This window comes from Halyomorpha halys, unplaced genomic scaffold, assembly GCF_000696795.3.
Source record: "Halyomorpha halys isolate HHAL.00 unplaced genomic scaffold, Hhal_1.1 Scaffold1771.1, whole genome shotgun sequence".
NCBI lineage: Eukaryota > Metazoa > Arthropoda > Insecta > Hemiptera > Pentatomidae > Halyomorpha > Halyomorpha halys.
This window is the reverse complement of record NW_027106550.1, coordinates 71,615-89,156: the sequence shown is the minus strand read 5'-3', so window position 1 is coordinate 89,156 and position 17,542 is coordinate 71,615. Positions and strand designations below refer to the sequence as shown.

At 29.4% G+C, this 17,542-nt stretch overlaps 2 protein-coding genes across 3 annotated transcripts in view; one reads left to right on the top strand and one right to left on the bottom strand.

Moving 5' to 3' along the window:
* Positions 1 to 2,140, top strand: part of LOC106690605 (huntingtin-interacting protein K) — a 6,181-nt gene extending 4,041 nt beyond the window's left edge. The window contains exon 3 of the mRNA XM_014436099.3: positions 1,956 to 2,140. Within this exon, the coding sequence (XP_014291585.1) occupies positions 1,956 to 2,051 (96 nt within the window). The 3' untranslated portion in view covers positions 2,052 to 2,140. The remainder of the gene's footprint in view (positions 1 to 1,955) is intronic.
* Positions 2,141 to 3,067: 927 nt separating this feature from the next.
* Positions 3,068 to 17,542, bottom strand: part of rdx (BTB/POZ and MATH domain-containing protein rdx) — a 34,782-nt gene continuing 20,307 nt past the window's right edge. For both annotated transcript variants that reach the window (XM_014436086.3, XM_014436087.3), the window contains exons 3-9: positions 11,516 to 11,637; positions 8,765 to 8,916; positions 8,548 to 8,675; positions 7,983 to 8,160; positions 6,034 to 6,212; positions 5,710 to 5,852; positions 3,068 to 4,380 (exon numbers count right to left, since the gene is read on the bottom strand). In XM_014436086.3, coding sequence (XP_014291572.1) covers positions 4,236 to 4,380; positions 5,710 to 5,852; positions 6,034 to 6,212; positions 7,983 to 8,160; positions 8,548 to 8,675; positions 8,765 to 8,916; positions 11,516 to 11,637 — 1,047 coding nt within the window. In that variant the 3' untranslated portion in view covers positions 3,068 to 4,235. The remainder of the gene's footprint in view (positions 4,381 to 5,709; positions 5,853 to 6,033; positions 6,213 to 7,982; positions 8,161 to 8,547; positions 8,676 to 8,764; positions 8,917 to 11,515; positions 11,638 to 17,542) is intronic.

Below are 17,542 nucleotides of genomic sequence, written 5' to 3'. Positions count from 1 at the left end.
GAGAGAGAGAGAGAGAGAGAGAGAGAGAGAGAGAGAGAGAGAGAGCCCTAGTAAAAGTGGGACGAAACGTCGGATAATAAATAGTTGTAAACTATTTTTAATTTTGTCCACAACCCTGACCATCGTCTTCATATTTTAAAAAAATAATGTATTTTCTTTTTTATAATTTTAAATTACAGGATTGACATGTTTTAAAAAGTAAACATCTTACTATAAAGCAATAATAGACAATTATTATCGACTTAGCTTCAACACAGAGGTGGGTAACAATTAGTCGAACCTAATAGCTAATGTTGCCATGGATACGACCCTTATTCATGAATGGACCATTGATAAATAAATATCGTATCCACGGCAATTTTAGCTGTTAGTTCTATCCAAAGCTAATTTTTGCCCAACTCAGCTTCAACAGTATGAATTATTAGCAGTCTCTCAACCATGTTAAATGTTATATCATTTTAACATGCTAAAAGATGGAAATATTTCTCTATTTAAAACTCTGTAATGTATTAAACTAAAGATTATGAATTACCCCTATTACAGTAATTAGATTTTTTTTCGATTAAATCTACAGACCTTGTAGATTATGGGTTGCCCGAACCAGCTTCCTTCACACCTGCCTATCTTGGGCTACTGCTTTCCAGTTTGCTACATGCAGCTCTTTCGCATCTTTGTCGATTCTGTCTGTCCATATGGTTGTTGGCCTCCTACGTGGTCTCTTGCCTGCTTACCATGATATAATATCATGAGATATTGACTGACAGGTCTCTGCAAGCAGTTCACTTTTAGATCCTCTCCTCCATGTGTTAGGTTAAGGCCCTGATCGCTCCTGTAATTGTAAAGACTTTCCATTCAAATCTTTCTACTTTCTAGGGTACCTGATTGATAGAGCCCCGGTTTTGCAGCCGTATATCAGAGCTTTATCATGGCTTTGTCATTTCATATTTTTCGAGATTTCAGTATTCTTGACAGAGAGAAGTAATTAGATCAATAAAACATAAAGTTATGTTGCTATTACCTGTGAAGATAATCTGGAAATTCTTAATTGATAAATTTATTGCAGTGATTGTTCTATTTTTGTGGATTTTATTAATTTATTTAGTGCTATGTTAAATTTTAATTTTATTATTATTTGTTTTCCTCTTTAGTTATGTATATTTTAGTAAGCCATGTAAATGTTTATTTAATTGTGTAAGAAGTATTATTTTAAATATAAGAAGATGGTCAGGGTTGCGGTCAAAAAAAGAACAAATAGTTTATAACTATTTTAATGCCCGACATTTCGCCCCACTTTGCAGGGCTTCATCAGGGCTGTTCAAAGCGAGCAAGTATTATTTTAGTTTGTTCTAAATATCTTCATTCCTAATTTGCGGTTTTATAATTTTTTTTTTTGCAGTTACTGTATATTTGGTGTATATATATTTATTTATTTACTGTAATACTTTTTGTAAATTTTGGCTGTATGTTTAAATTTTTGTTTTTCTTTTTTAATCGACCTCTGGCATGTAATGGATATTCCATTACCTTTGTACTTACGTCTGTTTTATTTTATTGCATAAATACATAATTTACAATATTTATTATATTGTTTTGGGATGCCCCCTTACAGGATACAATCTTCTTGTTACTAATTACATTTTATAAAATTATTTAAAAATTTTATAATGTGCAAATCATAAAGATGAAATATATATTATTGATTCATGCTTACATTAATATATGTTTGGTTTTTTTGTGTTCATATCTACGGTTTGTAGTTTTTGTAATATGGTTAGTTATTGTCAATTCTGGAAATATATGAATTTTTTATATACTGGTTGAAGTAGTAAAGCTCCATATGGGACAGAGATAGTACTTATATGTTTGTTTTTCCTCCAATAATTACTATATTTGTATTTTTGTTATTAAAAAATAATTATTATTATATTATTTATAACTGTATGGTTTCTTTGTAGGTTCGGGAGCTAGAAGTCGGAAGGAGCCATGCTGAACGGACACTAAGAGAACATTCAGGAGATATCGTGCAAGCTTTGATTTCGCTGACGAACTAGTTCATATGTGCCGAGTGCTAGCGTGTGAAATCTCAGATCTGGCGTGCCTTTTACATGTTGTATTCATTAATTAAAAATGTGGAGCAGAATTTTTCGAAATGATTTTGTGTCGGACGAACCTGTCGCTTGAATTGATAGTAGCCTGTACATATATTTATAAAAGCTCTGGACAATATTTATATAAAATAGCATATGATGATATTTCAATTAACAATTATATAAAAAGTGAATTTGTTCAGATGATGATGCACGTAATCTTTATGATTCTTATGTTCCATTTCTTGTGTGTAAATAGTTGTTAATTAACAACAATTTATATTGTTTTACTCTCAAAACTGTTGATATATTGGCAGGGAATTATTTATATATAAATTTATACTCATTGAAACACAGTAGTTTTTATTTTATATACCTTGGAATATAGACAACACTTTGAAATGAAAATATATCAAAGAAGGAAGAAACTGTTATACAATATAACGCAAATTAAGCTCTTTTTCATACCTCAGTACTCACAGTAATTTAATAATTTATATTGAGTCCCAATTTTAGAATTTATTGTACCTAAATTAATAAAAAAAAGCATTTCTAAATATATATATAAAAAGCAAAAATTCTTTTACGGTAAGGAAATTTTTTTCAATTTAAGAAATAAAAAAGTAACAAGTGTTTTTTATACATTTTTTTTTTCGTTTTCATAATTTTTTTTTTGTTCCAAGTTTGGTAGGACTATTTCATTACACTTTTTTTTTTTCTTTTAAATTAATAAAATACCTTAAAAATTAAACATATTTCCTTATTCTTAATACAATTAATAGTTACAAACATGAATGTCTAAATGAGGTAACAATTATTATGTTGTACTTGATACATTCTCTATTTTTTTTGTAAAATTAGAGAGAAAAAAAAGAAAAAAAAAAAAATTCGAAACGTAATAGCGATTCGCATTCGCACTCCTAAACAAAGCTAATATAATTAACAATGAAAATACTTAAGGACTATATGCAACCCAACTATTGTTACATCGTGAACACATGAAATAAACTAAAGCACACATACACAATGGTCCTGGCGCTGTATCACAGAACACTTATGGCATTTAATATCGGGGGAAGTTCTTTTTTTTTTGTTACTGGGCTCAACGCCGATCCTTTATCTCTGCCAACTTCTGTACTTTTTAATTTTTATTATTTTAAATATATATATAATATATTTTTAATGCAAACGAACGAATAAATATTTCCAAAAATGAAAGACTTTGGTATATAAGAAATGCCAGGGCTTTTTTTTTTTTTTTTTATAAAGGGGTTGAATAAAAAGTGAGAACAAAAAAAAATTAACTAAAGTGAGAGGGATTTGGAGAGACCAGCTCAACCGAATTTCAGAAAAAAAAGAAATAAATAAAAATAAAATGACAAATGAAAAATATATATAAAAAAAAATACAATAGCATTACATGCAATTTTTCTCTACATACAATATATATATTTATATACAAATATCCGACATTGAAAATAACAATAAATGCCATCCGCAGAAGCAACTGGCCTACAGGGACATCTTGGAGATATCACAGATTCTCTTCCAGATCGTCTTCAGCCAGAAGTCCGTTACCAGGCTTGAAACTATCGAGGCAATTCAATTAAATAACAGGAACGTTTCAAGGGAGCATTGTAGTGGTTACAATGCATTCGTATAGAACTAGGACAAGACACCATCTCACCGCTTAGAACCATACACTCACAAAATCCCTATTTCGTTTTTTTTTTGTTTTTTTTTTCAACTTTTAAATCATTTTTTCCAATATAAAAAAATTCACGTAAATGATAAATTATACAAAAAAAAAAGAATAATAAAATGAGAGAAAAAAAAAGCGTAAATTATGATTGAAAATATATCGATAAGCATTTAATGAGTTAGATTGACTGGAGAGTCAGCATAGGACTAGATATCAAAGACGACAAGTTGAAAGTTGTTCCAATTAAGTCTAATTGTGTCTCGTTTAGACTTAGCTTAGCGGCAAGATAACTATATTCAAATTCGATAATCTTACTAACTGAAAGTATATCAATTAAAACGAAGAAAGAAAATGTACGACGAGAGGCCTTGTTCCCAACGAACAAAGAAAACTATTTACAAGTGGTGAGTGTATGAGTGTTAGTGATGAGACGCCCTTATCTGGGCTCAGCTCTGCTTCACCCGTTTTCGTGGAGGTCCAATCGGTGGGATCTGTTGCGTCGCGAGGGCTCGAAATGCCTCTGCAATCAGGTGGGGATGCGATGTGATCATTGTTTTCCATCCTCCGGTCTCCATCACATCTGTCGCATGCCTGGAAAAAAATAGTTAAGTTATTGAAGGACTTATTAAAATATATAAACATTATTATATTTGGAAGGAAATAGTTATCTGCATGAAGTAGATTATAGGAAGACCGTCCAGGTGGCGGTCAATAGAGCTACAAAATAGTTTTTCTAATATTTTATACCTTTATTGACCGCCACTCGGACTATCTTCCTACAACCTTATAATATTTCTTTCAATAGGGATAATTCATGATCTTTAAGTATAACATGTTGAAGTGTATTAAATAGAGAAATATTTCCATCTTTTAATTATAACATTTAACATGGCTGGGAGTCTGCTTAATGGAGAATGTCACGCAACAGACCAGCTGAGCTCCACCCCATTTGATATCTTAGTTGCTCGTAATTTTTTTTTGTTTTTTGGATGTTTTTAAACTCTAATAAAGTAATACACAAAAATAATAATAAATATAAGTAATGGAAAATAAAACGGAGAGGAAACAAAGGAATGAGTGAGGTATAGGAAAGATGATATGTCCACTAGAAGCTCTTCTGCATTTAACATAAAACATGGAATTCAAAATAGACTGCTCACAATACCTATACTCATAACATTTAGCAGTGTTAAAACCTATAACATTCGACACATCATGAATTACACCTACTATTTTACGTGATGAGAAAGTTTGAAAAAACCTTTAGGTGAATAATCCATTTTTCGCATAAATGCAGTAAAATTTTTGGAAATGATTTTCAGGCCAAAAACGCATTTTCTGACTTCATTTCTCAACAAAACTCAGAATTTTGTGGTTCTAGGATTGAAAAGTTAATAACGCATTGGAGATAATGAGAGTAAATATATTTAATTAAAAATTTTTTGATTTCATAAAGTTGTTTTACTATAAAGTGTCTGAAACTGAAAAACGGTGTGAAACCCTCCTCTCCCGCCCTCCATGGTAGCCTTAGTTATCTGACTTTTCAAACAGACAATTATAGTGAGTAGGTTGGTCAATGTACAACATGTCACAATCTCACAAGAAAAGATTTTAACACAAACAAAAGACAATCCTTGCCGCCCGGACCCGCCCCACTAAAACCCCCAGGAGTGACGGTCCTGTATCACTTTTGAAATATTTGCTTAAAACGGGAAGAGGAGATTTTAAGATTTAAAAACTGCCTGAAATTGAATAATGGCGTGACCTTTTCTGTGAAAACTGACATTTCAAATGAAACTAACCAATAAATAGGTCTTCAACTTGCCAAAATTAGCTTAGGTCTCAGATACGTTGTTTTCAGTGAGCAAGGAAGAGGGAGAGATAATTAAAAATAAAGGAATTTTAATATAATATCCTTACGTATTAATAAAGTCGATCGCTTGTGCCTTTAATTGTTCTGCACTATGCAGATCTGCAAGGATAAGGGTATCCGCTGCATTTTCTACTGAGAGGTTAGTACAAAGCGCTTCTTCGCACATCACTTTTAACCTTTCAAGAGCATACTGAAATATAAAACAAAAAGTTATAACATAATATAAAACAGATAATTCCTTTGGCTTAAAATTTATTTTCATTTTTAATGTTAAAAACAAATATTTATACATAATTATTTTTATCTTTTACATTCCTAAAATAATAACTATTACAAAAAATTATATCTATTTGAATGGAATCAGTCAATACCTTATCAGCCGCAGCAAGGAGATCATCAGCCATCCTTTCCAAGTTGGTTGCCCTTCCAGTGTAGATGAACCTAAGCATTTCTTTAAGAACTTCTTGGTCCACGTCGGTAATTGCGACTCTATTCAACTTTCTCTCTTCCATTTCGTGTTCAAACATGGCGGCAAAGACCGGGCTTCGGGCTACAAAACATTATATTATATTAAATAACTAATCAACATTATATAATAAAATATTACGAGATTTTACAATATCTGTAACTCAGAACCAGACTAACGTAAGTCACCTTAGGACAACTTTACAGGAGACCATAAAAAGGTACACAAAATAGAAGAAGAAAAACTTATTACGTAAACCACATTCTGTTCCAGTAAGTAGACTTCGGGGTGAAGTCTTGAGAGCAAGATAAAAGTCTTGCACAGTTTGATGGTAAAATATAATAAAAATAGAAGAAGTTGCATAAAAAATAATAATACTAATTTAGTAATGAGAAATTAAATTTTATATTTATAATTTTTGAAGTATCTTTTTTTCCTTTTTTTTTTATACATAGGAATATTAGGAAATATATGAAAAATGTGTCCCTTTCCTTAAAAAAAAATTCCACAAGACCTTCAGAGAGAGAGTTCACCGTGAGAGGCCTCTAGTTTGGATCTCGTGGAACAATACCAGATTTTTATCAAGGAGGAGTTTCTTAAAAGATTTAGGTGTTAACATCGGGGATATAGCAATCTTGGCGGAAAATAATATTTTGGACTGTTTGGGTGTCATATCACGTGCATGAGAATTAGCTCTGAAATTATTCATTGTTTTATTTTTTTAGTTTTTGGACTTGTCGATTTGTTTCAACTTATTTATTCATTAAATTATTCCTTTTAATTTATTTATTCATTTAAGTGGTTCTTTTAACTAACTTTTTTTTAAAAATCTATATATTTGTTTGTTTTTTTTAAATTTATTTATTTTTTAGTGAACTGATCTACTGCTGTGCCTATTATGTCTTTGGTTTGATTTTACATTGCTATGTAATGAAAGGGAGGTCTGAGAGAGTGAATTAGGGAAAATAAATTTGCCAATTAAATGAAATAAAATTGTCAAATAGAATAAAATTGTTAAATAGGAAAAAAAAAAATGTTTGTTATACTTATATCATGTAAATATATGTAGTGTATATAAGTCTGTGATCATGGATTGATTGGTATGCTGTGTATTGTAGCAACCTAATGCATTATTTGGTCAGCATGGCTAAATAAAACATTTCTTTCTTTCTAAGTATTTTCTTACAGACTTATCTTGTTGTTGTTGTTGTTGTCTGGGGCTTAAGGGCGTATAACCCTGAGGTCATCAACGCCCATACAGACTTATCTTGTTGTTGTTGTTGTCTGGGGCTTAAGGGCGTAAAACCCTGAGGTCATTAACGCCCATACAGACTTATCTTGTTTTTGTCTGGGGCTTAAGGGCGTAAAACCCTGAGGTCATCAATGCCCATACAGACTTATCTTGTTGTTGTTGTTGTCTGAGGGGCTTAAGGGCGTAAAACCCTGAGGTCATTAACGCCCATACAGACTTATCTTGTTTTTGTCTGGGGCTTAAGGGCGTAAAACCCTGAGGTCATCAATGCCCATACAGACTTATCTTGTTGTTGTTGTTGTCTGAGCGTAAAACCCTGAGGTCATCAACGCCCATACAGACTTATCTTGTTCTCATATAGCCCCGATGATGCTTTGCTAAGTGGGGCTAAACGGGTCAGGATAAACATTGCTATTATTATTAAATAAATATTTTTTTCTGCTATTTTTTGTACCTTTTTGACTGAACCATCATTTTACAATTAATCATATAGTCAACGAATGATCTTCCAATTTTATCAAATTCTTAATCACAGGAAAACATTATTCATATTTTTCAATAATAATTTTATTTTAATTGTTCAAACAACGAATTATATTTACCAGCAAGAACAGCTTTATGCGCCTGAAACTCTCTACCCCCAACTGATAAGGTGACATCGCTAAACTTTTGAATTTCGAACAACTGCCCGAGATCATCAGGTAGCCTACATTCAGGAACTTTAAACTGTATAGCGTTCGACTGGCCTGATATGTTCACGCTGTCTGCAACAACGCTTACCTAAAAATTGAAAACAAAAAACCTTAACATATTAATAATAAAAGAAAAAAGGTTGTTATAATAAAATGAACAATGTCTTCTCTCTTTGAGGGACATCTCTACTGTAATATAAAAGAACAATCCTTTTTAAGGAACCCTCTAGATAGCGGAAGCAGACAAACAAAACCACTCAAAAAAAGTATTTACAACTTATATTAAAAGGGTAGCGTACAATTTCTTTTAAATTAATAATAAATTTTCCACTCTAACATGATTTAAGTAAGGATGTAGTATCCAGGATACTTTCATTAAAGGACAAAAAATTAGTCACTATGGTTCTGACCTCTATTGAGGGATTTCACCGCATCAAATTATAGCTACATGAGAAGTGGTATTTTGAAAAATTACCTCACAAAATATAGTAAGTTTATCATCAGGTAATAGTCCATTAGCCTCATCGAGTAAGAAATCCCGTCGAATGAATTTTTTAAATCCCCAATCCTTTCCCTGTACAAACCTATACGCTCTTTGGCTTTCTGAAAAATTAAAAATTATACCATTCAAAAAGTTAGCTCAAAATTAAGAAACTTGTACACTATTGATTAAAAAAAAAAAATTAAATTACCCATGGCTTTAGTTTCTTCTCGTTTGGCATTTAATATTGAAAATTTGAATTTTGCCCTGACTTCTGATTTATTGCATGAAACAAGTAGGAGGTACAGAGATAGATAATCTTTACTTTCTTCGTCCAAACCTTTAGGATTCACACGCAAACACCTGGAAATAAACAAAGAATACAAATTAAAAAAGTAAACATAAATATATATCCTATTAGAGTTATATACAACAATAATTGTAAAAAGTATTTCATGAAATTCTTCTTATGAATATTATTCTTAACATTTTTACACTTTGTGACATTTTGTTTTATTTTCTTTATTAAAAACGAAATTCTGCATATCAGCATTATGCATAATTATTCATATATATGAATAAATATAGACATATCAGTATGAAGGTAGACAAACAGCACACAGATATATTGATATGTCCAAAGAGATAATGCCTCGTATAACTTAACATTGATCTGAGCTAAAGGGACAGCTGAATGCATCAATAGTGAACGATATAGTTTGGTATAAATTTTAGTTAATGTGACTACATGACATATCCGCCTTCAGCGGACTATGTTTTTGCCTATCTTATAATGCCGTAAGGCAAAGCAAGAAAAATTGTAAATGTATTTATATACTCATTGTACATATAAATCCGTATTGTATATATATTTATGAAATAAAGAGGTTAAGAAAATTAAAAAAAAAAAAAAAATACATGACATAATTTCCAAAAGGTAGGACCTGACAAATGAGGTAAATTTTATCATAAGGTTTTAATTGCATACATAAAAATTGTTCAATTAATTGTAGAAATATTAGTACTTGAAGATGAGGAAACCCGAAAAATTATAAAAATAAAAAATATAGAATATTGATAATATTCTAAAGAAAGTTATTTTTCACTTCAACATCTTAGTAAAAAGTAACTAAAATCATTAGTAGTTCTTGTGCTACTTAAGAGTTAGCTGTCTTGTTAGATATTACAATTATTAAGGTTTATTTTCTTTATTAAGTGATATAAAATAAAAAAATAATTATTTCAGTTAGTATTGAATTGTTAAAAAGAGAGAGAGAAGAATAGAATACAAGAGAGAGAACAAAAAAGAAGATTATAATAAATAATTGGAAAAAGAAAGTATATTAACCAGAGACCGAAACAAATATTCATTTAAAAAAAAAGTTTCATTTTAACAGTTTCACCAAAACTTATTTAAATTGAGAAAAAAAGTTAATGCAATGTAAATATAATAGAGTGTCAATTGTCAGAATGTTCAGTTATATGAACCAGTATAAAAATAAAACCGGATTGTTATGATTTCATTTATTTCAAACTTTTTATTTTTTTTTTTGCTCGTTTTACAATTATTTAAGGGTCCCAGGCTATTCAGGTGAGTAACAAAAAAACATTCTCAGCTCATGATGATATTTGAATGATTATAGGTTCGATTAAGGAAGGGACATTTTACAGGAAATATCGTAATATATAACAATCAGAACCACAAAATAAGTTTTGATGATGTTAAGACTTTGGAAAGAGAAAAAAAAATACCATAAAAAGAAAAATATAACCTAACTTATTTATAAAAAACAATTGGAAAAGACAGTGAAAATAAAAGATAGCCTCTAGTTCATTCCTGATATTTGAAATTCTATCCTATAAAAATAATAATGAATTCTAATTTAAATTATAATTCTACCCGTAGTCTAATATTAAACCTTAACAATTTAACCTTCCTTTAGAGAAGAACATTGTAACTGCAAGTAACATAAGTTTGTTATAGAAGTTGAAAATTATTGTTGTACTCATAATTTTAACATATCAAGTAAGTACAACATAATTTTAAAATACTATTTTATTCATTAATTATTTTATAAATTTACTGCCATAAATGAAACTAACATATTGTATAAAATTTTGGATGTATTAATTTGAAATCGAAAGTGTATTGTATTTGCTTTGGAGGGAGACACACTATTTCAGAAAAGACCAAAAATAAAATAAATGGAAGGGTTGAAAACATTATATTTTTGATATACTTTTTTTGACCTTTGGGCATATATAAAATTTAAATTATAGGTTACATAATGAAACATATTGATAAAAATTATTTTCATTGAATAGTTTATTACTGTAAATAACAAATTGTAATATTACTAACTATAAATTTAAATATAAAATTATTACCAATTTATTAATAATATATAATAAAATTTTGAAATAAATTGAATAAGTTTCAGCAGTAGAATTTTTATTTGAAAAAAAAAAATCCTTAACTTATAAGAAGCGGATATATTAATTTTTGAATTTTTAATAGAAAACTACTCATTTACAAATAATGAATTATGTATTTAGGCAACATTGCTTAATATTTATTTAGGCAGCATTGCTATCTTTATTTATTAATACTCATTTAATTTGTATAAAACCAATGTTTTGAAATAATTTTATAAACAAATAAATTGAACGAATCGTGAAGATATTGAATGTGGAGGTTGAATTGGTTTGAGAGTGATCCCATTCCTTTGTCCCTAGCCTGACCCAAATGTCAGCATCAGTCAGAAACCATTCTCTGACACCCTGACCCCAAAATGAGTATCTAAATGACACAGTAATATCCAGCCCAAGGTACAATAAACAAACACTATCATATCGAGCCATTAACTCCAAGTGTAATAATTAGAGAACTCCATGTACGGGTTTTATAAATTAATTACAAATATATAAATATAGAATTAAAAATATAACATAAATTTTTTACCATTTAAGTTTGTCATTCGCTCCGGCTGAGAAGGTGGAAGATTTTAAAACTTCGCCCATCTCTTCCCGGCAAAAGCTGAAGTTGTTTATTGTCCACATGTAACTAAATTTAACAACTTTAACCTGAAACATAAATAAAAACTTATTGTAAACATCTAAAAAATAAAATTTGAATTATGAAATTTATTTTAGATAAAGATAAATATGCTTAAATTATAAGATTATTACACCAATTTTAATCAACAAACTAAATGTGCTATATTTCAAAACACTAAAAATTTAAAGATACATAATTTTATGACATCGATTACTAAATTTTTTTTACAATTTATTGTTCTTTCGTATTTCTATCCAATTTTGTAATACATTTCAAAATTGAGTCGAAACACAGACATGTTAACTGATATTAAATTTTTAGGAAAAGAAAATTGTGATATTAATATTTCTTAAAAAGTTAACATTAGTTAACCAGTTTATGTTGGGACTCAATTTTGAAGTGTATTACAAAATTCAATAATAAATCATAAGTGAAATATTAATTGTGAATAATTAATTATAAAAAAAAGTAAGTAATTGATGTCATAAAATTATATATTTTTGAATTTTAAGTGTTCCTAAAGATAGCATTTAAGCCGAAATGAAGCACATTTAGCTTGTAAATTAAAATTGGTGAAATAACCTTCCCTATAATATAAATACAAATTTTAACTAATATAAATAACTGATAAAAATTATTCTAATATTTTTAACTATAGTTTAGATACAATATATTTGAATAGTCAGTTATAATTATATTTATGATAGCAATATTTTGTTTATTTTACTTTAAATTTAAATATATATATTTGTATAAAACAAAAATTTAATGATAATTTGATTAAATCATTTGTTACTAACAGTTAAAAACATAAATACAATAATTTGGATCGATTGTATATTTACATCTAATGAAAATTATAATTATACTTATGATTTTAACATTTAAATTAAATAAAACATAATTTTAAAATACATATTTATTAATTGTTTTCTATATTTATTACCATAAATGAAACTAACAAATTGTAGACGTATTAATTCGAAACTAACAGTGACTTGTATTTGCTGAGGAGACAAGGGGGCTGTCTTTGAAGGAGACAAAGTATTCCAGAAACAACCAAAAATAGAATAAATGTATTTGTTGAAAACATTATAATTTTCTTTTAAGTTTTTTGACTGTTAGTCATTTATAAAACTTGACAAACATAAATATCAGCTATCAATCCCAAGTTCTAATGCTTGCACTGCAGAAAATCTCTTGAATTATAATAAAATATTTTTTCTGAATAAATATTTATTGACTTTTTCAAAGAATTCAAACAAAAATTTAACAAGCTCCTGCAAGAAAAACACTAAGTAAACTGTAAAATATGGATGTAAAATGATTAACAATTAACCTATATAGGTCAGACCCCAATGCACTGCCTTTAGGATCTGTGATAAAATTGTATTCAATGGCTACTAGATCAGGCCAGAGTTTCCAGATTATCCAGTTTTTTATTTATTTTCTGTCATGGAAATATTTCTATTTATCTATGATGTACCAAAATTAACAATAATTGTACAATAAAAAGAGAAAGAAATAGAAAAATGTAAGTATTTTATCCACACTATCACAGCCAAACATTGCTTATCACATTATTGCTAGCCATTATGCCTCTGTCAATTTTTATCATTAGTCAATTACTATTTTCACAGTTACACATATTATAATAAATAATCAGTTTACAATTTCTATTTCACCTAATCACTATATTAATACTATCTTTAGGTGAAATAGAAATTGTAAACAAATTATTGTAATAAGTTTAACTGTGAAAATAGTGATTGACAAAGGCATAATGGCCAGCAATAATGTGATAAGCAATGTTTGGCTGCGATAGTGTGGATAAGATACTTGCTTGAAAATGGCCAGAATGGCTGAAACGTAGGAGTGTAAAGATAATAAAGAACAGTAGAGACTATATGATTTTTTTTGTTATAACTAATAAGCAAACAAGAATTAAGATTTTAAAATATCTTCAAATCCTGACTGACTTGAATCATGATGGCTCCTACACTGCCACATGTACTTGTTGGTGAGATATCGAACAGTAAGGGTCTTGGCAATCTCTCTTACAATTCATAACAAATATAAACCTAGCTTGACCATAATTTTGACATTTGCTTGCAAGAATATGGTGAAATGCACAATATGAACCAAGCACACAGAGCCTACCCTACACATTATACATAACCCTATCCTTTATATATTTTTTACTTAAAAAACGTTATTATTCTAAAAAATATTCTTTAGGTTTTCAATAAAATTTAATGTTTTCTTAGACAGTATTATCAGTTATTGACCTAATTAATAAAAAGAAAGTGTTGAAAAATCTTGTTTAGTCTTAAATAAAACAATTATTGAATTTATGATACTATATTTTTTTATCTCCAAAAATGTTGTTTTGCCGAGTTCATTTTAGTAAACGAAATATTCAACATTTTGAATATCATTAAAAAAAATTATGGTATCTGAAAAAAAAAAGAAAACTATATTAGAATGTTAAAGAGACCCTTATACCGTCATTCGGAATGACAGTAAAACCAAAGATAGACGTTAAGATTGATTGTGTAGAAGTAACACTGATGGATAGCAAGAAAATTTTGAAAACCGACCATTCAAAAAATAAAAGTGTTGAAGAGGCTGAGTGTGCACTTTATCTTCCAGACAAAATAATTGCCTAAACAAGCTTTCAGTTAATTACGAACTGAAGAGACATTTCAAAATATTCCTACTCTTCGATATTTCATTAAGAAGTAACCAACAGACGGGCTGATAGTGTTGAAGTAAAAGAGTAGAAAGAAAGGCAGTTATTTCACCCCAATTTTTTATTACTTTAATGAAAGCTGTGTATAATTGATAGTATAAATTGATGAGTCTGGCAAGTATAGTTAGGGGGAATAAAAAATGGTGGCTGTTTCAAAACATTAAAAAAAAATTAATATTTTTTTCGGAGCTCTATATCTTTAAAACAACCAACACTAGAACACCTAAGAGAATATAATTTAAAGTATAGTAAATTTGCTAAAATAACAGACCTAATAGAGCGATTTACGTTCAATAGTTCCCGAGATATAACTTTTTAAAAAACAACATTTCATAAAAAATGCACTGAAAAATCAGTAATTAGTGAATTTATTTAGAGAAATCTATATCTTAAAAACCATTTGACGTAAAAATGTCTATTAACACTCAAATTAAAGCTAGTTAAATGTACTATAAAGTAGTTTATTACGGTTATCTTCGTAGTAGTAGTTTTCATAATATTCGACAAAACGAATTCACAAAATTATGATTTCTAGCTGTTCGGACAAAAATAAGTCTCAGGAACCATAAGACGTACAGATGTTTGCCAGCATTCTAATTAAAGCTATTTCAATTTACTATAAAGTAGTTTATTACGGTTATCTTCGTAGGAGGAGTATTTTGTATGATATTTGACTAAATAAATTCACAAAATATTAATTTCTAGTAGTTCAGACAAACTTTTTGAATTTAGGAAAAATAATTGCCAGGAAGTATTAGATGTACAGATGTCAATTAGCACTCAAATTAAAGCTAGTTTAATGTGCTATAAAGTAGTTTATGACGTTTATCTTTGTAGGAATAGTAGTTTTCATGATATTTGAATACGGATATAAATTTTGCACATTAAATTTGTCCAAATCAATTTATTTTACCAAATATCATAAAAATAGCAGGCATTTTGTATTCCCCTTAACTATACTTGGCAGAATCATCAGTTTTGACTAGTAATTATTCATAGATTTCATTAAAGTAATCAGAAATTGGGGTGAAATAACTGCCTTTCTTCTCCTCTTGGGCTCTTGTACTACCTATAGACTTTCCCAAACCTGAGTTGTCAACAAGTAAAAACAATCTACGGTGCGATTCATAATATAAGTTAAATATAATTTTTTTCACATATGCCACTATTAAAATAAAGCAGGGATATATGTTTCAACAGTTTTTTTTTTTTTATAATGACAATGTAGAGTTGTTATGAAATTAAAGTTGAAAGAGAAGAAATTATATTTAAAGAAAGACAAGCAAGAGCAAGACAGATCCTTGAGAAGAGGCAGTGAGTGACCTTGGGTCGAACCAACACCAACAGTCCCAAGTGCCAAGCTTAGGGGGCCAATGTACTGTCAATCGGAATGACAGTCGGCATTCAAAACCCTGACTAATTCAATCAGGAAGACCCTATCAGTCTGACACCTGTAAATGAAATATCCGAACAGTAAAGGTCTTTTGATTCGTGACAGACATCTGTACGTCTTACAGTTCCTGAGATATGTTAATATTTCATAAATCGAAAAATTGTATCTAAACAACTAGAAATCGAAGTTTTGCTAATTTATTTTAGCAAATATCATAAAAACTACTACTCCTACGAATATAAGTTTCAAGAACTACTTTACACTACTTGAACTAATTGACTAGTTTTAATTTGATCGCTGCCAGACGTCTATACGTCTTATGGTTCCTGAGAAATATTTTTCATAAATCAAAAATGTCCAAACCACTAGAAATAAACGTTTTGTACACATATTTTAGCAAATATCATGAAAACTATTACACCTCACGAAGATAAACCTAACAAACTACTTAATAGTACGTTAAACTGACTTTAATTTGAATGCTAATAGACATCTGTATGCCGAATGGTTGAGCTGAGATATTAGGATTATTCAAAACAACTTCATTAACTACTGATTTTTTATTAAATGTTGTTTTTTAAAAAGCTATATTTCGGAAACTTTTTGGACGTATATAGCTTTATTAGGGCTAATATTTCAGCAAATTTACTCTTCTTTAAATGATGTTCTATTAGGTTTTTTAGTGTTGTAGGTAGTTCTAAAGTTATGGAACTCCGAATGAAAAATTAATTATTTTTAACGTTTTGAAACAGCCGCCAATTGTTATTCTCCATACCTATACTTGGCAGACTCATCAATTTTGTCTAGTAATTATACATAGTTTTCATTAAAGTAATAATAAATTTGAGTGAAATAACTGACTTTTTATGACCCGGGCTCTATATGTACTATATGATCTTCTATCCTAGTGTTATGATACATCAAAGGGTTTAGATAAGGTAAACAAAATAATAAAGAAAACAGATGAAATACTAGGAATATATATATATACGTTTATTTCCCAATATAAGCAAAATGCTCAGGGCTACATCTCTCACGGGTTAACTGAGTGGAAATACATTATATGTCTAGATAAATAAATTTATCTATTATCTATTTATTAAGTATCTAGTCGGATTTATAGGTTAATAGTATCGCATATATGCATTTTTATCACCTACTACCTACTCTGCCGATATTTATGTTTTCTTTCAATTTTTACATATTTATTTTGTTTATTATTATAGCGATAATAGTTTTAATGGAAGGTATCAGACGGTACAAGTACGTCGATTGTCTTTCAAGGAACAAATTAGGGAGTGGGTATCGACGTTATTTATTTTGCTCACTAAGCATTTGAAGAAATTACGGCGACTGGCTAACATGTTATCTTTATTGAGTAAGTCGTAGTATTATATCACTCAGCACTATCATACTTTCACACTGTCGCACGACAGATACCTGCCACGTGGAAACGGGCCTTTAAAACCACTCAAGTTACACTCTTGGCAGGAACTGAGGCACCGCAGAGCTAGGACGTTAGCCCCTAGGAACCCGGTTCAACGACCACTAGGCCATGCATATCACCACTCGGGAGCAAGCGTCTCTTTGTCTTCTGATCGAAGGGTATACAAGCTGAGGGCCGAAACGTAAGGGGGAGGGGGCGGAACCCAAAACAGCAACAACTCCAGTTAGATCATTTCGAATATACGCCAATATTGATTACATTTAATTAATATTTCATATGAATTAACATATGAAATATTTTTAAAATTTAAAAAAAAAAATCAATTAATGTAGCCGAAAA